The 22,163-nt window shown below is 35.6% G+C and overlaps 1 protein-coding gene across 1 annotated transcript; it reads left to right on the top strand.

Moving 5' to 3' along the window:
- The first annotated feature begins 14,454 nt into the window (after positions 1–14,454).
- Positions 14,455–22,053, top strand: LOC110644745 (beta-1,4-xylosyltransferase IRX14-like). The gene is made up of 3 exons (XM_058154468.1): positions 14,455–15,454; positions 15,660–16,205; positions 21,383–22,053. Exons 1-3 carry the CDS (start codon positions 14,721–14,723, stop codon positions 21,609–21,611), a joined length of 1,509 nt encoding a protein of 502 aa, XP_058010451.1. The 5' UTR covers positions 14,455–14,720; the 3' UTR covers positions 21,612–22,053.
- Positions 22,054–22,163: the final 110 nt, after the last annotated feature.

Here is a 22,163-nt window from a genome sequence, read left to right as displayed (position 1 = left end):
TTTTAAGATTTTGAATTAAATATTATTTATTTTTAAGGGTTTGATTGTATGCCTATTATTTTCTACGCTACACGCTGCATCATCTATTGACTCCATTAAGATGTGTTTCGTCAAGATCTTTATTTAATCAACTTGAATAATTTGAGAACTGGATTTGACTGTTAAAAAAATTAAAAAATTACTTGTGCATGAAAGAGTAGACGTTGTGTTTGAAAAGTAAAGAATGTTTATTATTAATTGTTTCAAAAAATAAATCTATACAAAAAATGTAAAATTTGTGCTTGATTGAAAGAGTAAATTACTTGTTAAGAAAATATAAATCTGTGCAAAAAATATAAATGAGAGATTTAAGAAATTGAAAGATTGATTTGTATGAAAATGTAAACATTTATAAAAAATTGTAAATTATTGTAACACCCCAAATTTTATTATTTATGAGTATTTTTGATATTTTAATTTTATTTAAATTTTAGGAATTTTTTTGAGATTTTTCGGATTTTAAAAATCGGGTTCGATTTTTCCGAAAATATAAACTTTGATGATTTTTAAAAATTAATTTAAAGACCACGTGGCAAAACTAAAAATATATTTGGAGTCTACGTATTTTTCTGAGCTTTACGGAATTTTTTTCGGAATTTTTGGACCTCGTTAGTAAAAATTCAAAATTTTGTATTCGAATCGAACGAATCGAGGATCGGACCGTTCGAATCGAACCGGCTCCCTTTCCTTTTTCTTCTCCCTCGTCCCTCTCTTTTCTCTTTCTTTTCTCTCTCCTCCTCCCTGCTGCCGCTCCGCCGATCCGCCACAGATTGGACCGGGTCTTGTGTCTAAAATCATCTACTCGGCGAGAGCTTTCCATAGACACCAAGAACGCCGAAATCCATCTAGCGGTTTGTCCGATTTTTGCTCGGGAAGATTTTAGCCCATTTCGACTTTTGGGCTAGATTTCTAAACCGTGAATCCCACGAGAAACCGAGGCCACCAGCACGCTCCATTCGTCGAGAGCCGCAACGACATAAATTTAATTTTTCCGACACCATTTTTGGTGGGTCCCACAACTTCGCAGGTGTAATTTCGAGCATTAAATGAGCTTAGAAAATTCGAAAAATTTATGTGCTAACCCGTGTTATGGGCTTCGTAGGTATCCTCGATTCGGCAAATTTGGACCGTGACCGGAAAAGTCTCCGAATTGGGCCGAGGTTTTGGCTAGCCCCCCATTGTCAAACGTCCCGAGCGCGTCCCCGAAGTCGGAATCGGCAAAGGTAAACCCGAACCTAGTTTTTGCGTAATTTTCTAGTGCTTAAATAGGATTAAAAATCCATAAAATATTCGTGGTAGCTTAGAAAATTACGATTCTTTTGCAATAGCTTAGTAATATTGCTAAGGACATGGGGCAAAGTTTTATAATTTTTAGAGCTTGTTTGGGCGTTTTTGCAAAAATGATCAATAATAAGGACTAAATTGAAATTTTGCGTATTGTGATGGATGATTGATTTGATGGGCCTGTGTGATATGATTGAACTGTTGATGTATGGATTGTGAGTATAGAAGTGCATTTTTAGCCCTTTTGCAGTTGGGTAGGTCCTAGGTATAGGGGAGACTGTAGGATTTGACTTAGGACGTAATTGGTCTTTTTCTTTATTTGTATTGAGTCGATTGTATTAAATAAATGTAATATGATTGTCGTGAGCCGATAGCCTTCTTCCTCCGAATTTATCGTCAAGTCTGTGAGTAAAATATTAATTTTAATTATAATTTCGATATTATTATATGTTCGGCATGCCCATGCATCACTTATATGCATATATTTATGTAGTTAAACTCTAGGCACGATTTATGTTGCATTCATAATCGTTGATGTACCATGGATGTTGTTGTGGTAATTTGGAGCAGCGTGCGTTGGCGTGCGTGTGATGTGGTGTGGACTATGGATAGGACGGTAGTCACGGCTTGAGTAATTGGACGGACCTTCGAGGCGATCACGGCTTGAGTAATGGGACCCTCGATTTGGTTATTAAGTGGAAGTCCGAGCTTGAGTAATTCTGGCAGTTGGATTTAAGAGAGATATAGGATCGGCTCCCATATGTTATGATTGATACTACAGGTGTGAGTGCTCCAAATTACCTTTTGATGTTATGATGTGAAAATGTTGTTGATGTTGCATTTCACTCGTGCATTAGTTCTAGATAGTTATAGAGATTATGGTTAAAATTGATATTTTACTCCGAGCCTAACGCTCACTCTGCTCAATATTTTGAGGATTTTATTTTGGTTAACTCGCTTTTCTCCTCGCAGTCAATTATTTTGTATAAACTTGTTAAATCTTAGAATTTCCGCATGTGTTAGAAATGTTATTTGATTTGGTCTGTAAACTAAATTATTATTTTGGGACTCAGAAACTTAATATGCTATGCATGTTTGATGGATTGGATGAGGAGCCGAGCTCCCATTTATTATTATGTTGATGAGTATGTGGAGGGTGAGCCGAGCTCCCAATTGACTATATATTGTGTTTATCGGGTGAGTCGAAAACTCCCGTTGGAAAGTCCATTTTATGGGGACTGTCCGCTTGTTTTCTGAATTTGGGCCCAATGGGCCTTAGAGTTGGGTTAATGAGCAGTTAGGCTTACTACGCCTCGGGGCTTTAGGGTCAGTGTGTGTCCTAGTGTGGTCCGCCCATAGGTTGGGTCGTGACAAATGTGGTATCGAGCTTAGGCTCCATTCTTAGGGAATGTTGTCTAAAGTGTTGGGAAAAGTCTAATAGAGTCACATGCGGAAAAATAGGGTCCATATTCGTCTTGCATTGTCGTCTTTGCTTCTAGTTTCGCTTCATATATTGTGTATAAATATGAGTCTATAGAGTGTGCAATGTGCGCTTTTGAATTTTGTGGGCTAATGCTGAATTTCGGAAAATGCGTAGAGGAGCGCGCCTTGCACGAGACCGGATGTGCTGACGAGGTGTCGGCAGACAGATGAGGCGCTTGCCCGAGGAGGCGGGGTAGGAGGCCTAGTTGCTCAAGTAGAGGAGCAGCCACCCAGATCGATCCTTTATGGCAAGGTCCCATGGACCCCATGGCGTAGCGGGTCTGGCAGAGAACCATCGATATGATGGCGCGATATGGTCCACCCTCCACCACCGCACCAAGAGGAACCTTACAAGCAGATCATAAATTTTAAGAAGTTGGTGCACGGTTCTTATGATGTGTTAGACGATGCATATCGGTGGATTCTCGCAGCACAGCAGAATAGAACTCTGATTGGTGATAGAAGATTGATAGAGTGTGTGATGTCATGGGGCCCATGCCTAGACAATGGATGAATGACTACGTGTTACCGGATGGAGGGTTTGACATGGGCTCGGTTGTGGAACTTTTCATCAATCGGTTTGTGCCGTAAAGCAGTTGTGGGCCTTTGAGGCCTTAAGAGAATGGCAGATGAATATGCTTTCGAATTGAGCAGATATGCCCGAAACTATGAAGGTGAAGAGGTTCCTAAAGGGGCTTGACAGAGGTATGCGAAGCCATGATGTCGGATCGCTTTTGATGTGGTGGTTGATCGAGGATTGAGATTAGCTATGTGGATGACGGAAGAGCAAAGAAAAACAGAGCAGGGTTCTCGGTGTCCCTTCCATGGGTACTCGGACGGTGGTGGCGGGGTAATTACAGAGGAAAGGGTAGGAGCAAGAGAAGTGGTTCACCACGAGGATGCGGATCCGATATGATTCGAAGTGCAAGTAGTTGAGTGCAGTTCAGATCCTCCTTGGCACCTTGTGCTGTGGAAGAGGACATTGACGTTGTTTGATGGGATGAGTATGCTTGTGTGGCCAACCGGTCACTTTGCTAGAGAATGCCCCATGTTGAGCCACGGATGGGGTCACAGGTTCTGCGAATGTTCTTGTATTCGGGTGCTTCCAACATGGCAGGCCGAGGACAAGGGGGACGTGGATTTGGAGGCGGATCGGGAGGTAGAAGTCAATCAAGGTTACGCCACTCAGATAGGGGTCAAGCTCGGGTTTTCACGACCCACCAGATGCTCAAGCTTCAAATGGTATTCTTCTTATGAGGCTCGTGTTTTGATAGATCCGGTGCTACGCACTCATTTGTCTCCGTGTTTGCCATGAGGTTGGGTAGAAACCCTACAACTTTAGAGTGCCCTTTGTAGCTACCCCACTTAGTGACAACATAGATGTAGACATGGTATTTCGGTAGCCCGGTGGTAGTGGATGGAAAGATCCTCCCACAGACTTGGTTCCTCTACCAAGAATGGATTTCGATGTAATCTCGGGATGGGGTTGGCAACTCATTATGCCACCTTAGGACCGAGGAACAAAGGTATACTTCCACATACCGTGTGGCAGAGTTTAGCTTTGATGGTGATAGGAGCGTGGCTCCATATAACTTGGGGTCGACAATTTGTGCTAGAAAAATGTTGAGGCGTGGATGTCAAGGGTATTTGGCATTGGTGAGAGATACATCTGTAGAAGGTGTCAGCATGGAAAATATTCCTGTTGTCAGAGAATTTATGGATGTCTTCCCAGAGGAGCTTCCAGGTTGCCACGGGAAGGGAAATAGAGTTTTGCATCGATGTTGTTACAAACCCCATATCGATGCCACCTGATGGCACCAGAATTGAAAGAGTCAAGGAGCAACGTTGGACAATGGTTTTATACGTCCGAGCACTTCACCGGGTGCTCTGCTTTATTTGTGAGAAAGAAGGATGGGTCATTGAGGTTGTGTATCGACGAACAAGGTGACGTGAAGAACAAGTATCCACTTCCTGATCGATGATTTGTTTGATCACCCAAGGAGCTAGATTCTTTTCCAAGATAGACTGCGCTACCATCAATTGAGAATCGGGAATGAGGACGTGTCCAAAACGGCTGGACAAGATATGGTCATTATGAGTTCTTGGTGATGTCTTTTGGACTCACTAATGCACCCTTCATGGACTTGATGAACAGGTGTTCAAGCCATTTTTGGACCGCTTTGTCATCGTATTCATAGATGACATTCGCATACTCTCGGACCGAGGAAGAACACGTGGCACTTGAGGATGGTGTTGCAGACTTTGAGGAGCACCACTATACTCCAAATTTTGAAATGTGAATTTTGGCTAGAAAGCATCTCATTCTTGGGACACGTGGTTTCAAGTGACGGTATTCAAGTGGATCCCAAGAAAATTGAAGTCAGAATCGATTGGCTTAGGCCTACAACATCGAGGTGCGAAGTTTTCTGGTTTAGCGTTTTGTGCAAGATTTCTCCAGATAGCGGCTCCTAACTAAGTTGACCAAGAAGAATGTTCCATTCATTTGGACAGATCGTGAGGTGAGTTTCCGAAGCTCAAGGAGTGTCTAACCTCGCCCTGTGTTGACACTACCGTGAGTGGTGAAGGATACACGCCAGTTGGCCTAGGGTGTGTTTTGATGCAATGGAAAGGTAGTGGCTTATGCTTCAAGGCGGTGAAGAGGCATGAGCAGAACTACCCCACCCATGATTTGGAAATGGCGGTGTAGTCTTTGCACTTAAAACTGGAGACACTACATGCGGTGAAGTGTGCGAGATATACACCGACCACAAGAGTTTAAAGTATATCTTCCAACAGAGGATTTAAACTTGAGACAGAGGAGATGGATGGAGCTTCGAAAGACTATGATTGCACCATCGGTACCACAAGGCCAATGTTGTGGCAGATGCCTTGGAGAGCGTAAAATCTTCGCGGTTTGGCGCACATTTGAGAAAAGACCATTGATTCAGAAGTACATGAGTTGATGGATCAAGGTCTAATCCTAAATCTTTCAGATGAGGGGTATTGTTGGCTCACTTTTCGGTGAGGCCGGACTTGAGGGACAGAGTTAGAGTTTCAGACCAACAATTGATGAAGATCATAGAAAGAGTACAAGGTGAAGGTGGTGAGTTTGGATTTGCCAATGATGGCGCCCTAGTGCAAGGTTCTAGGATATGTGTGCCCGATGTGGACAACCTCAGAATGAAATCATGCAAGAGGCACACTATACATCCACCTGTGTTCCACCAAGATGTACCATGATGTGAAAGATAGCTCTTGGTGGAATGGCATGAAGAGAGACATGAGGACTTTGTGTCCAAGTGCTTGACTTATCGAAGGTGAAGTTTGAACACCAGAGACCGTCGGGAAGCTGCAAGAGCTCCCTATCCGAATGGAAGTGGGAAATGATTACTATGGATTTTGGGTTGCCTCGTACCACGCGAGGATATGACTCGATATGGGTAATTGTAGACCGCTTGACCAAATCACTCACTTCTTACTCAGAAGACTACATACGATGCGGCTCTACATTCGAGAAATAGTCGATTGCATGGAGTTCCGCCCATAATATGAGGGCCACTTCTCGGTTTTGGAGAAAGTTGCAGGAGGCACTTGGCATTGAACCCTTCCACGAAAGGACGATCCAAACATCGGAAGACATGCTTCGCATGAGTGTCTTGGATTTTGGAGGTCATGGGATGAGCTAGCTCGTGGAGTTTGCCTACAACAACGATTATCACTCAAAGATAGGGTTGGCACCCTATGAGGCGCTATATGGAAGAAAGTGTAGGTCTCCTGTTGGACATAAATGGGGAAGCAAGGGTGCATGATGTAGACCTAGTGCAGTACACTTGAGGTAGTTCCTTTAATCGAAGAGTTATGACGGAGGGATGTGGAGTTTGTATGTATTCTGAAGGTATCTCCAATGAAGGGAGTCATGAGATTCGGAAAGAAGGGCAAGTTGGCACCTCGGTATATCGGACCTTTTGAGGTTCTTGATAGAGTTGGAGCGGTTTGAGCTACCACCCAACCTTTCTCACGTTCATCCCGTGTTTCACATCTCCATGCTCAGAAATACATTCCGATCCTTCTCATGTGCTCGTAGGATGTGATAGAGCTAAAAGAAAATTTGACATTTGAGGAGCAACTTGTAGCCATAGTGGACTACCAAGTAAGGCGGCTAAGATCAAAACAGATCCCTATGGTTAAGGTTTTGTGGAGTGGAAGAGTGCACAGAGTCGAGCGGGACATGCGTAGCAAGTACCCTTACTTGTTCAATGCATAATCATGTGTTTTATTTGTGTAAAAATTGAGGACGAATTTTAAGAATGTAACACCCCAAATTTTATTATTTATGAGTATTTTTGATATTTTAATTTTATTTAAATTTTAGGAATTTTTGAGATTTTGATTTTAAAATCGGGTTCGATTTTTCCAAAATATAAACTTTGATGATTTTTAAAAATTAATTTAAAGACCACGTGGCAAAACTAAAAATATATTTGGAGTCTACGTATTTTTCTCGAGTTTAATTTTTGAATTTTTGGACCTCGTTTAAAAATTCAAAATTTTGTATTTCGAATCGAATCGGACGGATCACGGACATCCGATCGAACCGGCTCCCCCCTTTCCTTTTTCTTCTCCCGCGTCGTCCCTCTCTTTTCTCTTTCTTTTCTCTCTCCTCCCGATCCGCCACCGATTGGACGGGTCTTGTGTCTAAAATCATCTACTCGAGAGCTTTCCATAGACACCAAGAACGCCAAATCCATCGAGCGGTTTGTCCGATTTTTGCTCGGGAAGATTTTAGCCCATTTCGACTTTTGGGCTAGATTTCAAAATCGTGAATCCCACGAGGAAACCGAGGCCACCAGCACGCTCCATTCATCGAGAGCAACGACATAAATTTCGAATTTTTTTTTTCCGGTGGGTCCACGGAAACCGCGGTGTAATTTCGAGCATTAAATGAGCTTAGAAAATTCTGAAAAATTTATGTGCTAACCCCGTGTTATGGGCTTCATGTAGGTATCCTCGATTCGCGGAAATTCGCAAATTAAAAGTCTCCCGAGGTTTTGGCTAGCCCCCATTGTCGCGCCCCAGAAGTCGGAATCGGCAAAGGTAAACCCAACCTAGTTTTTACGTAATTTTCTAGTGCTTAAATAGGATTAAAAATCCATAAAATATTCGTGGTAGCTTAGAAAATTACGATTCTTTTGCAATAGCTTAGTAATATTGCTAAGGACCGGGGCAAAGTTTTATAATTTTTAGAGCTTGTTTGGTTTTTGCAAAAATGATCAATAATAAGGACTAAATTGAAATTTTGCGTATTGTGATGGATGATTGATTTGATGGGCGGGAGGGCTGTGTGATATGATTGAACTGTTGATGTATGGATTGTGAGTATAGAAGTGCGTTTTTAGCCCTTTAGTTGGGTAGGTCCTAGGTATAGGGAGACGGATTTACGACTTAGGACGTAATTGGTCTTTTCTTTATTTGTATTGAGTCGATTGTATTAAATAAATGTAATATGATTGTCCCTTCTTCCTCCGCCCCGCCCACGGTAATTTGTCGTCAAGTCCGTGAGTAAAATATTAATTTTAATTATAATTTCGATATTATTATATGTTCAAGATGCCCATGCATCACTTATATGCATATATTTATGTAGTTAAACTCTAGGCACGATTTATGTTGCATTCATAGCGTTGATGTATCATGGATGTTGTTGTGGTAATTTGGAGCAGCGTGCGTTGGCGTGCGTGTGATGTGGTGTGGACTATGGATAGGACGGTAGTCACGGCTTGAGTAATTATGGACCGCTCCTTCGAGGGGTAGTCACGGCTTGAGTAATTATTGGGACCTCGATTTGGTTATTAAGTGGAAGTCCGAGCTTGAGTAATGCACCATGTTGGATTTAAGAGATATGTTATGATTGATACTACAGGTGTGTGAGTGCTCCAAATTACCTTTTGATGTTATGATGTGAAAATGTTGTTGATGTTGCATTTCACTCTACAGGTGCATTAGTTCTAGATAGTTATAGAGATTATGGTTAAAATTGATATTTTACTCTAACGCTCACTCCTATTCAATATTTTGGAGGATTTTATTTTGGTTAACTCGCTTTTCTCCTCGCAGTCAATTATTACCGCTTGTATAAACTTGTTAAATCTTAGAATTTCCGCATGTTTTAGAAATGTTATTTGATTTGGGACTGTAAAAAAAATTATAAATTTGGGACCAGTAAACTTAATATGCTATGCATGTTTGATGGATTGGATGATGGAGCTGAGATCAAATTTATTATTATGTTGATTAGTATGTGGAGGGTGAGCTCCCAATTGACTATATATTGTGTTTAGTCGGGTGAGTCGAAAACTCCCGTTGGAAAGTCCATTTGACTCTGTCCGTTGTGTCCGCTTGTTTTCTTGAATTTGGGCCCAATGGGCCTTAGAGTTGGGTTAATGAACAGTTAGGCTTACTACGGGCCTCGGGGGCTTTAGGCCCATAGGTTGGGTCGTGACAATTATCTTGCTGAAAAACTAAAAGATTGATTTGCAGAAACTGAAATATGAACATGAAATTGTAAATTGCATTGGTAATTAAAGATCTTCATTACAGGAATTAAAATATTTACAGAAAAAATTACTTAGAGCCCAGCATGTCTATTTATAGAGAGAGCCGCTTAGTGACCAAGTTTTACTATTGAAAAACCATCCGCTACTTACCTATTTTTCTCGCTACATTCCGCTACCCACAACCACCCAAAGCCACCAAAAGCCATCCACTAATACCATAATTACTCACTTGCACCACTACTCCACTATCTCACTGTCATATCCATCATCTCCGGTAGATATTTTTAGATTTTTAATATTTGTAACTATTCAATAAATAATATCCACTTATATAGATAATTATTTAATTGATTTAGCTTCAAATAATTAATATGCACTAATTGTTGATTTTTTACCAGCTTAAACTATAAACTATGTCACATTAAATAAAATTAAATTGTGGTGTAAATAAATTTATTTTTTTAATTTATGTAATGGTTATTAATATATTATTTTAAATAGTATTTTATTGGTGTAACATATCAAAATAGTTTGCACAAAAATTGACTTTTGGTTAAAAGTAATATATTTTCTAAAAAATTCAATTAAGTTAATTTCCATTTTTTCATAGCTAAAATTTATATCTTAAAAATAAAATTTATTTGCTTTTTCTATGTCAATAGGGCTTAAATTATTCGATTTCTTCTTCTCCACTTTTGGCAGGGATAGGCCCAAGAAAAGAGAAGTGGACTTGGCTCAATTCATCTATGTCGATTGGGCTTAAATTGCTGTAACTGTAATGACGCCGTTTTGGAAAATATTTCTGAAACCCAACCCTCAAATATAGACGTTGCCAACCGGTTGAACAGAACAAGGAGAGTATTTTATTTGATTTATGTGGAAAATTTGATCTATATAGAAAGTTCTAATAAATTAATGTTTAATTTAATTTATAAATTAAAAAAATTATTTAAAGTCATAAATAAAGATATATTATTTATAATTTATTTATTTATTTTAAAATTATTATTTAATTAAATAAATATTATATTATTTTAATATTTTTTAAAATATAAACACCATCTTTATTTTAATAACACTTTTATGGTATTTTTCTAAAAGAATTGCTTTGTGAGAAGATTATAGAATATTCTAGTGTACACAAAAATAATACTTCATCTCTTATAAAAATTTAGACTCTTTTTATAATATGTAAAGTGAATCTTATATAATTATGAGATATGGTACATATATATCGAATACACGTAAGAATCTCTTTGCTTTGTCACACTATGAAAGGGTAAAAATAAATAGCAAAATGGAACCATTTCAACAAGGAGGCGGTGCTTCCCTCTCTTTTCTATTATTATTATTTTTTTAATCTTTACAACTTTGCAACACTTAGGATGTTAACATAACAACAACTGTTTCTTTTTATATTATATAAGAGGTCAGTCTATAGAAAATTTAATCCCTATTGCAATGCATTTATTTAAATGATCATTATGTCAAACATGTCAAATAAACAAATGAAAATCCAACCCTAAAATCTTATGTTGTCCATTTTATATTTTTGTCCAAAACCTTGGTGTTTCACCCATAAAAAATACCAACAACCATTAAGAATGAGAAACATTAACAACCCCATTCTGCTTAACCCCTTAAATAAAGATAGTTTTATGGGTAATTAACAAGACTAAACATCAAATCAAGAAGAGATTTAGAGTAATTAATTAGCAATTTTGTCTAAGTTAACTTGATTTAGTGATTGAAAACATATCACTCACTTGACAGATTTACTCACATTCGAATCCTCATTCTTTCAATCTCCCTACTAAAAAGCTACAATTTTAGGTTTGATTTAAGAGCAGCAGAAAGACAGGTGCAGATTGCCACACAATGAAGAAAACTAACTAATTTAGGTGATATAAAACTAATCACCTTACCACCCACCAAACCCTTTCTCTCCTTCACACTCCACATGCTTAATAGGAGTTTGGACCCAGAAAAGGCCTTAATTAATTTGTTGTTTTTAGCTTAATCCTTGAGAATTAGGGACACTCCTAATTGGACCAAATATGCAAAAATTAATTGATGGGATTCCAGTTATGGTGTTTTATTGTCTTAGCATTTTCTAGATGATTTAAGCAACAGGAGATTAATGTGGACTTTTAATTTGCTGTTAATGTTGCTCCTTCAATTCATTTTCTCTTTACGTTTTGTGATTTTGATGTTTTCATTTGTAATCTCCATGCAATACTGACGTCATTGGAGGTGAGAAAGTGAATATTTATTTTAATTTTTTATTTAAAAATTATATTAAAATAAAGAAATTTATACATAAACTCTTTAAAAAATTTAATTATAAAAAATCAATAAATTTACCTAAAAGGATAAATTAGAATCAAAACTGTGAACTCTCATAATTTCAATTTAGATTTTAATTTCAATTTGATTTTGATTCGATTTAGGTTAAAATCAAATGGTTGAAGTTTTTTTTTAATGAAAACTATTCAGTTTAATATTGTTTGGCTCAATTTCAACTTAATTCATTTACGGTTTGAATTAAAAATAGATTTGATTAATTTTGGTTCGATCTAAATTGATTTGATTCTATTTCTGAACCAGCCCTTGATGGAGTCTGAACATCTCTAAATTAATACCACAAACGACAGATTATTTATTTTTTTTTTCTAACTTGTATTTATCGAACTCGAAATCTCATAAGGCTAAAGTTGACACCAATGGTGACAGCAAAATATTTATTTATTACATAATCTTTTGGCTTTGTTCACAACTTCACCCTTTAGGGTGCACCTATGTGCCAATTGGCCAAAGACAGCACATTACAACGTTAGAATAAAGTTGGTGACCTTGCATGTAGACTGGCAAACGGGTCCGATATATTTAAATTTAGATGAGATTATTTTGATTTATGAATTAATTATTAAATTACTATGTTTAAACAATTTTAAATTAATTTATAAATTATGAATTACTTTAAATAAAAAGTGAATGTGCCAATTTACAATTTTCTAACAAACTAGTGATAGTAATAGGTTTAATTTTTGTGGGCATTCAACCTAATTGAATTTTAATAAGATGAATTTAGATAGTATATAATCGGGTTTAGAATGGGTTTGGATTTAAAAAATGACACCCTTTATAAGTTTGTAACGATATCGGATTTTACATGTTGGGTATTCGCTACCCAACCTGCTTACATATATATTTAATTAAATACAAATATAAGTTTTTAATAATAATATTGATAAACTTTTATATATTTTATTTTAAATAAAATATTATTTAAATATTTTATGAAATTATTAAAATATAAATTATTACTAAAAAATGAATTTTTTTATGTAAATTATTAATTAAAATTTATAAAATTAAATAGATTTAGGTATTTTTCAAGTAATAATAATAAAATATGAGACTAATTTGGATAATTGATAATAAATTTTAATCAAATTTGAGATGGATTCGGGTTTTGAGAATATTAATTAGATTCGAGTTAAGAGATTTTTATAGATACCATATCCGTTGTCATTTTTATAAGAAATTGTAGGCGAAAAGACAATTTTAATATATTATTTCATTTTCTATTATTTTTTTACTTTAAAAATATAACTTAATAGACAAGAAATTGAAAAAACAAAAACCGAAATGAATCAAATAATTGAGAAAATTAAATGGATAATGCAAAAAAATATATATATATATACACTTTTTAAATTTTTACAATTCTATCTACTATTATAGAAATTACCAATTAAACCTTGAATATTGTAACTCTTACCAATTCTATCTCATTATTAAAGAAATTGTAAGTCATTAAAAAAGACATTATATAAGGCACCATGTAAGTATGACCTAATTACAGTCAATATAGAAAAAAAATATATCTTTTTAAATAAAAGGAAAAAATATGTTTTATTCAATATAACTACTTTATATTAATATATTTTGGACAAGTTGCACATAAATCGTTCTTCAATATTAACAGACGAAATAAAAATATAGAATTAAGATACTTGAAAAAATTGGTAACATATATTTTTGAGTGAAAACATATTATTTCAGTATACTAACATAAAAACTACTATATATTATTAAAGTTATATTTTTATACGGCATTTACATGATGTTTTTGCTATTGAAATAACATTTTTCTTAATGATTGGGTGGAATTGATAATATTAAAAACTTTAGTATCTTGTTAGTAATTTTTATAATATAAGGTAAAATTAAAAAAATTTTAAAAGTACATAATTTTTTTAATTGTTATCCCAAAATTAAATCATTGTATAGGATAATAGACATGATTAGGTGAAGCTATTATTGAAAAAACTACTTATTTAATATATTAATTAAAAGTTTAAACAATTTAAATAATTTTTTAAATTACTTTTTTTAATATTTAAAATAATAATATTTGAAAAAATACATTTAAAGCACAATTTCAAATATGCCATTCGTTTAATCAATGGTATAATCTCCGTTTAATTTCTCCTAATTATTTGCTTTTAATTATACAATGCCAATTATTCCTCAAATGGTAACTAACACTATTTTTTATTTGTTAATGCTGGAAACTTGTTTTCTGTCACCTACTAAACATACAATGCTTAATTTCCATTTTTTTTTTTACTTCAAAGTTCAAACCATCTTGTCATAATATATATATATATATATATATATATATATATTATAACATTATCATTTCGTGTTCATTTAGATATGAGTTATTATAAATAAAATGAACGGTTGTCAAAGAGTAGAGTAGGGATGAATGATGATTTGGTCTTTATTTTTTTTAAAATATAAATTTTAATAATAATAAAAATTTATTGATAAAAAAATTTAAAATGGTAAAAATTTAAAGATGAAAGTGTTTATTATTAATTTGTTATATATAATAAGAAAATATTACATGTTAAATTTTTTTATATATTAATTATATAATAATATTATAAAAAAATTATATATTAAATTCTGTCACATATTAATACGTATTAAAAAATAATAAATGTTCGAATATTTGATTAAAAAATAAATTAAGGATTTATTTTAAGATGTCCTAAACCTTCCTCTGTGTCATTTTCTTCGCTCTTTGGTCTGTGCCTGTAATGACAGTAGAGGGAGAGAGAGAGTGAGAGAGAGCAGCAACAATGACAATAACATGCAAAGCGATTGATTCGTGAATTCAAAGAAATCCTTCTGATTAATTTTACGCCTTAACAAACCAACCCCACCAAGACTTCAAACTAACTCAACAAATACCCTCTTCTTCCTCACCTCTTACTCTTCACCTTTCTCTCTTCTCTCTTTCTATCTCTCTGGAGCTAGCTTAGAGAGCAAGAGGAGGATAACCAAATGAAGCTCTCGGCTCTGCAGCAGAGCTACATGAATCGCCGGAGCACCAGCTTCAGAGGATCAGCACCGTTAGATTCGTCTGCTGAAAGTGCGATTAAATCTCCGGCAGCTATCTTTTGGCTCCTTCTTCACGGTGTTTGCTGCCTTATTAGTCTTGTCCTTGGTTTCCGTTTCTCTCGTTTAGTTTTTTTGTTTCTTTTCTCCACCTCTACCTCTAATCTCTACAGCACGCCCTTCCGTCAGCTCACCTCCACTGCTGACCTCGCCAATTCTCTTAATGTCCCTTCCAATCCGGTTGTTAACCCCGAACTGCCTGCACTTAACAAAACCCTCAGCTCTAGAGTGATCGTTGGCCGCCATGGGATCCGGATCCGGCCTTGGCCCCATCCTAACCCGACCGAAGTTATGAGAGCTCACCAGATAATTGAGAGAGTTCAGAGAGAGCAGAGGATTCAGTTTGGAGTGAAGAGCCCTAGGACTGTTATTGCGGTTACTCCGACTTATGTACGGACTTTCCAGATGCTGCATTTGACCGGTGTTATGCACTCGCTGATGCTAGTCCCATATGACGTCGTTTGGATCGTGGTTGAGGCTGGTGGAGTCAGTAATGAAACCGCTTCGATTATCGCCAAATCGGGAGTTAAGACTATTCATGTCGAATTCAACCAGAGAATGCCGAATTCTTGGGAGCGACGGCATAAATTGGAGGCTAAAATGCGGCTTCGTGCTTTGAGGTACACTTCTTTCTTGTTTGCTTCCTCAATTTTAGCCGTAGATTTCGCAGTCTTTACTATTTGGATTTCAAAGTAAGGTTACAGTCAATTTTGAGTCAGCGAATTTTGAAAAGTAGTGGAAATTCAATGTAAGACTATATTTGTTGGTCTTGTCATTACTAGATTGTGTGTTGATAAGGTTAGATTTGATTCTATGGTGGAGCAGAGTTGTGAGAGAGCAGAAGCTAGATGGGATAGTGATGTTTGCTGATGATAGTAATATGCATAGTATGGACCTATTTGACGAGATCCAAAATGTGAAGTGGTTTGGTGCTGTTTCCATTGGGATTCTTGCTCATTCAGGTGGTGCCGATGAGTCATCATTGGCTACAGTTGAGGAGGTTGAGAAGAGACCGTCAATGCCCATTCAAGGTCCTGCTTGTAATGCATCTAACAAGTTGGCTGGTTGGCACACCTTTAATTCTCTACCCTACAAGGGGAAGAATGCAATCTACATCGATGATAGGGCAACTGTGCTGCCTCAGAAGCTGGAATGGGCTGGGTTTGTGGTGAATTCAAGGTTGCTTTGGAAGGGAGCTGAAGATAAACCTGACTGGATAAAGGATTTAGATTCTGTTGGTGAGGATATAGAAAGTCCTCTATCTCTGTTGAAGGACACTTCTATAGTGGAGCCACTAGGAAGCTGTGGGAGACAAGTTTTGCTTTGGTGGCTCCGTGTTGAAGCTCGTAGTGATAGCAAATTTCCTCCAGGGTAAGTTTTTTATCCTTTGCTTTCTGCTGTATTTCCACTATTATAATACCACATGTTCCTATTTATATAGATTGTTAGTTTTAGTTCCCTTTACCATTGCATATTTAATTGTTTATTATCTTTCATTTTAAATTATGACTTCTAGAAAGTTGAAGCATAGAACTGGTAGATCAGGCAGATTTTTGAATGAAATACCTTAATACTGGTCCTTTTTATTTTTGAGTTTATAATCTACAAAATTGACAGCTTCTAAGTTCTAACTGCTCCAGTTTGATAATTTTTGTCATAATAGTGTGTCATAGCAGTTAAAACATAGTTATACGGAAAAAGAGGAGAAAAGAACCCTGAAAATTCTGTATAGCAACTTATCTGCTGTATGTATTCCATTATGAGGATTAATGTTGTATTGAGAAGTGGTACTTGTCCTTTATGTACTAGTTCATGAAGATTGTGGAGTACATTTATCAATTGAGATGTATGTAGTCACACTTTTGGTTGTTGGCATTTCTTGAACATTGACATCTTTGATAGGCTTGTAATCCATTTTTGGACCTGTGCCATAATGTGCATTATGGGCCATTATAGAAAAAGAATTGAGAACAAACAATAAAAAGGCCTTGGGGTATAGTTATGACATGTTGAAAGCTTCCCCTTGCGGTGATAGCTCTGTTAGTGAACCACCTGCATGTTATGCGTCCAACTCTTCATATTATATTGGTTGGTGTAAATCTGCCCTCATTAGAGATGTTAAATTTAAAACTATTCTTAGGTTTCATCTACAAGTTTGAATTTTTAGGTTAAGTGGTTTCTTGATAACTATCTTATGAACAATGTGATATTTATTAGTTGATTATTGTAAAAAATTCACTTTCTATTCATGCTTTAAAATTTGTATTCCACTGATATGATATTGCACCTACTTGATAATCTTGGAACTCTCTATTTTTATAAGCATATGTATTATTTCCAAATTCACTTGAATCAGCCCTGTCCACACTGTGCTTGTTATTTTGGTAGTTAGGATTTAGAGGGAAAATATAGTCTCTGCAGCCCAATAGATAATGAAGGTCACATTATTGATGAGTGAAAATGTGAATTATCGGCATACTAGATGTTGTGAGGTATAGACCTAAATTGGATGTGTTGTCAGTAATGATGCCAGGTGTTACATCTTTTATTTTTATTGGAGATTGGGCTTTACTTGAGCTTGTGAATGAATAATTATTCCTAGCTGATCGCATGATTCTTCTGAATTCAGGATCATAAAAAATTTGGTTCAGGTGTCTTTTAGTGTTGAAAGGTCATAATATACTGAGAGCAGGATACCCTGTTGACTATAAGTATCACTAGGCCTAATATTCATCGCTGAGGACCTTATACTGAGAAACACCAAGAGGATAATGCTATCAAGTACTATTTTATCCCCCTTTTTTCCTGAGGCATTAGGGGTGTCGATAAGTGGATCTTTTCTTCATGTTTCCTTGATGCATTGTGTTTTTTATTATTAACGCATCGTGAAACTCAAATAGAAACACACTCTATACACAAGAGTGAAAATAAGGAGAGAAAACTTTGCTGAATTTTTATTAATAATAATCTAGCTCAAATTTATATGTAAATAAGGATATTTATAGATATTAATCTCCTAAACCTAATAGGAATGTAAAGCTACTAAATAGGAATTTTAGATAAACTAAAATACAATAAGAAAATATAAACTAAATAGGAAAACTAAATCCTAAGTAAAGTAAAAAAACATTAATAAGTCCTAAATAGAGTAGGAGACTTTCTAATTAATTCTAATATAATCTCTACAACTACTAAAAGTCTTCACAAGACGTCCTAGATAATTTAGGACTGTTGTAAATTAAAATTAGTTAAAAAAAAAAGTTCTGCCTTGTTGTCCAAGCTCGCATCATACTCCCCTACTTGAAAAAAAACTCGTCCTCGAGTTGAAATAACTTGCAATGATCCAAAAACACAGTCATAACAACTCTAGCACTCTTCTCCCCCACTTAAAATAAATCCTCCCTCGAAATTTGAAGCAGAAGAGAATGAGAATTTTCATTGGAGATGTGCATCATGTAACTTTCAAGGATGGAATCAATAAGATTGATACGAAAAAAGCGGAATTGAGAATCTTCGTGTTTTTGTTTGTATCTGTGAGAACACCTAGACAAATAGAATCAAAAAAACAATTGGAATTAAAGGGTCAAATAAATCTTCAACTTCCATCAACTTTATGATTTGAGTTTCTTCGATCTCAATAATTATATCCGTGGATTGTTTTTCCTCAAGCACCATTGAAATTTCCATGGCATGACCTTCATTGTTCCCTAGAAAACATTCTTTAAGTCTTCATCTTTAACCATAGCAAAAAGAAATTCAGTTAAAGTTTCAGGTTCCAATTCTTCAAATTTAGTCTCATCTACTTCAAGTTGCATTGTTGAATCTTGAAGCTCCTTTTGTCCTTCATTTTCTTGTTTCACAATCAAGAAAGGATTTGGTTGGACCTCTTCTTGGCAAAGTTTTTATTGGAATAAAATCTGCTCATAATTTAAAGGCAAAAATTATTGTTCTAACAAATACTTAATTATAAACCATGTACGATCTGGCCCTTTTCCTTCTCACTTCCTTTTAGATTGTAGCCATTCCCACCAAGTAGAAGCACCACCTTTCAACCGACAAGCCACCAATTGAACTTGTTTTTCCAGTGCTATATCCACCTGGTCAAAGAACCTATCCACATTTGCAATCCAATATAAAAATTCCTCTATATTAAGATCTCCATAAAAATTAGGAATATCAAGATAACCCACGCTTTTTCTCTTATTACCACCGTACCATTGATGCCTATTGAACTTGATTGTTTCATAGTCATCTTTCTCCTCTGAATCATTGTAGTAGACATATTGACTATGTGCAAAAAATTGATCGATAAATAGGATCACCACGAGTTGCACCATCTCCTAACCTTTTTTTGTCAACCCAATTCCTATTTATTTTAGTTCCTAAAGCACCAAGACGATCTACAATTTCTTTGAGGCGTCTCTCGATATGCTAGAGTCTGAGATCCATTTGTTGCTCTGAACATCGCTCCCATCATTGCAACGTTTTGTCCCCATGGTAAAGTGACGCAACGTGAAGCTAAAATAGAAACACACTCCATATACAAGAGTGAACACAAGGAGAGAAACCTATACTGAATTTTTATTAATAATAATCTGTCTCAAAATTACATGTAAATAAGAGTATTTATAGATATTAATATCCTAAATCTAATAGGAATGTAAAGTTACTAAATAGGAATTTTAGATAAACTAAAATATAATAAGAAAATATACACTAAATAGGAAAACTAAATTCCAATTAAAGTAGGAAAACATTAATAAGTCCTAAATAGAGTATAAGCCTTCCTAATTAATTCTAATATAATCTCTACAACTGCTGGAAGTTTTCACAAGGCGTCCTAGATAATTTAGGACTGTTAGAAATTAAAATTAGTTAAAAAAAAGTTCTGCCTTTCTGTCCAAGGCCCGCATCAATTACAAATGTTCAGGAGCTGAACAACCGACCTGGCCTTATGTTTTATGTGGGTTTCACATTGGTATGGGCATATATAGATCATAGTTCCAAAAATATTTTAGTTCTGATGATGTGTATGGGCTGTGTTTGGTGTGGTTTGAGCGATGATAAGCAACGCCATGATGTGTTGGCCTTGCATAAAGTATTCTATCTCATTGATGTCTTTCTATCTCAAATATAATTATGGAGGTGATATGCAAGGAGCTTGTTTATTGGGCTTGGATGGAGCTAAACTGAATTAAATATTAGATCATTTGTTCACTAATAAATTGAGTCAAATGAAGCTCCATAACGTGATCAGCTCAATTCCAACGTTATGCACTGTTTGGTTCAACCTTTTGCCTTCCAAATAGTACTTCTAAGTTCTAACAAATTTTTATTTTGCTATAAAGTGAAGGTAATAACTAATAACAATGCATATCCGGTAAAATATATAAGTTTTGTTCAACATGACTGAGGAAAGTAAAATGGAAATTGTCTTTTGCTGTCCAACCAAAAAAACTTTTTGATTCTTAAAATATCAAAAAGAGAAATTTTAGCAAGTTAATCAAAAAGGGTTATATTATGCATGGAATTACGTTAGAGGTTGAGGGGTGGTTGTGAATGGAGTTCAACCTTGTTTGATATGTTCTTTTAGGATGTAATGGAATGTTATTTACATTTAATAGCCTCATAATATCCATTTTTTGTTGACTCCTAAAGCAGGGGGTTAAAGGCTATGATAAAAAGTTTTCAAGTAGTCTACACCCATTTAACTTTTTGCTCTTCTAAAATTACTAAACAAAGTGAAGATAATTGGCATTGTTGTACATTCATTAACTTCCTTCCTTATTGCACTTAAAATTCTCATGCAATGCATTAGTTTTTGTTTAGCACTCTTTGGTGGAGCCAAATCTCAAACTATAGTGCACATGTTTGGAGCATAATGATTCTACTAATATAATTCAACAAGATGAAATCAAGTTGGGCAGCTTTGAGTGACCCAACAGGTTGACTTTTGAAATAACAGTCAAATAATGTCAATGCCATACCATTGATATCACATCAATGTCCAAAGCCTAATATAAAGCATATACTAGGTATTTTCCTGTTAATGGAGAAGTCTTTTGATGACTGAGAGTACTATGGGCAGTATTGTGGTTTTAATTGTATTAAATAAAACAATAAGGGAGAACTTTTGATCAAAATAACAATATCATAATCCATTATGCCATTTCTTGAGAATGATGATAGTTGCAAGAAGCAGAGAACTTTACAATTTAAGAAGTCCTTAATTTGTAGCTTTGTCTACCCTTTTACATCTTTTCCTGGAAATCAACTGTTATTTTAGCTACTGCCAAAATCCGGATATTTTTGCCTTCTAGTTGCTCCATGTGGTAATTGTGGGATGCTTTTGTCATAGTGGCTGAATGTTCTCTCATCCCATATGCTTCCAGGATATCAGTGGTTGCAATTGTAGCTTTTAGTTTAAACTGTATTTTGCTTTCAGTTTTCTGATCTGTTACAGATGACTTTCATCTTCTCTGATTGATTTTAGAAACTGGATTAGTTTTCCAGGTATTCTTACTTCTGCTACTTTATGCCACTTACAGATGGATAATCGACCCACCTTTGGAAATTACGGTCCCATCAAAACGAACGCCATGGCCAGATGTTCCTCCTGAACTACCTTCTACTGAAAAGGCAGTGATAAACATCCCAGAGCACACTGTTAAGCAAACAAAGACCCGATCATCCAGATCAAAGCCCAGAGGTAAGAGAAAGCATGAAGCAAAAGTGGTGGACACTCAGATTTCTACAAGACATTCTGGGCAAAACTGAAACTCTTAGGTGAGAACATATATTCTGCTAAGCGAATTTGAGACTGCATGACTTCAAGCATCAAGGAATTTCATTGATAGAGCAAAAAACACAGCATGATCTTGACGCTTGGAAGCTACATTTGAGAAGCCAGCTATTACAGTTAGGGCATTTGATTTGTTAATCTTGAGTTCAAATTCCACCTATCACATCAATATTTTTTTTTATTTTTCTGTTTTTCCTTTTACATGTTGAGGTTGATTGATATTCTGGTTTCATGGAAGGGCTGTGTCACGTCTGCTGCCAGGAGAAAATGCAATGATCTTGTACGTGAAATGTTCCAAATTTTATACATAAATCTTTTTAAATAGGAATATATATAGAGTTGTGTTCAGTTGTTGGATTCGATAGAAATGAAACCCACTGTAATAAATTTATCATTCATTGCAAAACTATGTTGCTGAATGTATTGTAATTGTTGATCTGATCCATAACTAGAATCAAGTGATACAGATCTGAACATTTCATCAAAAAACAGTGAAATTTGTGTCTATGAATAGGAATTGCATATTA

This window comes from Hevea brasiliensis, chromosome 10 (assembly GCF_030052815.1).
Source record: "Hevea brasiliensis isolate MT/VB/25A 57/8 chromosome 10, ASM3005281v1, whole genome shotgun sequence".
Taxonomy (NCBI): Eukaryota; Viridiplantae; Streptophyta; class Magnoliopsida; order Malpighiales; family Euphorbiaceae; genus Hevea; species Hevea brasiliensis.
This window is presented reverse-complemented; position numbering and strand designations above follow the sequence as displayed.

What these genes read in the sequence shown, in the direction of transcription:
- LOC110644745 (XM_058154468.1), top strand. Translation starts at nt 14,721, where the DNA reads ATGAAGCTCTCGGCTCTGCAGCAGAGCTACATGAATCGCCGGAGCACC. An exon ending in ATGCGGCTTCGTGCTTTGAG is followed by an intron (nt 15,455 to 15,659) that starts GTACACTTCTTT and finishes ATGGTGGAGCAG; the next exon opens with AGTTGTGAGAGAGCAGAAGC. An exon ending in GATAGCAAATTTCCTCCAGG is followed by an intron (nt 16,206 to 21,382) that starts GTAAGTTTTTTA and finishes TGCCACTTACAG; the next exon opens with ATGGATAATCGACCCACCTT.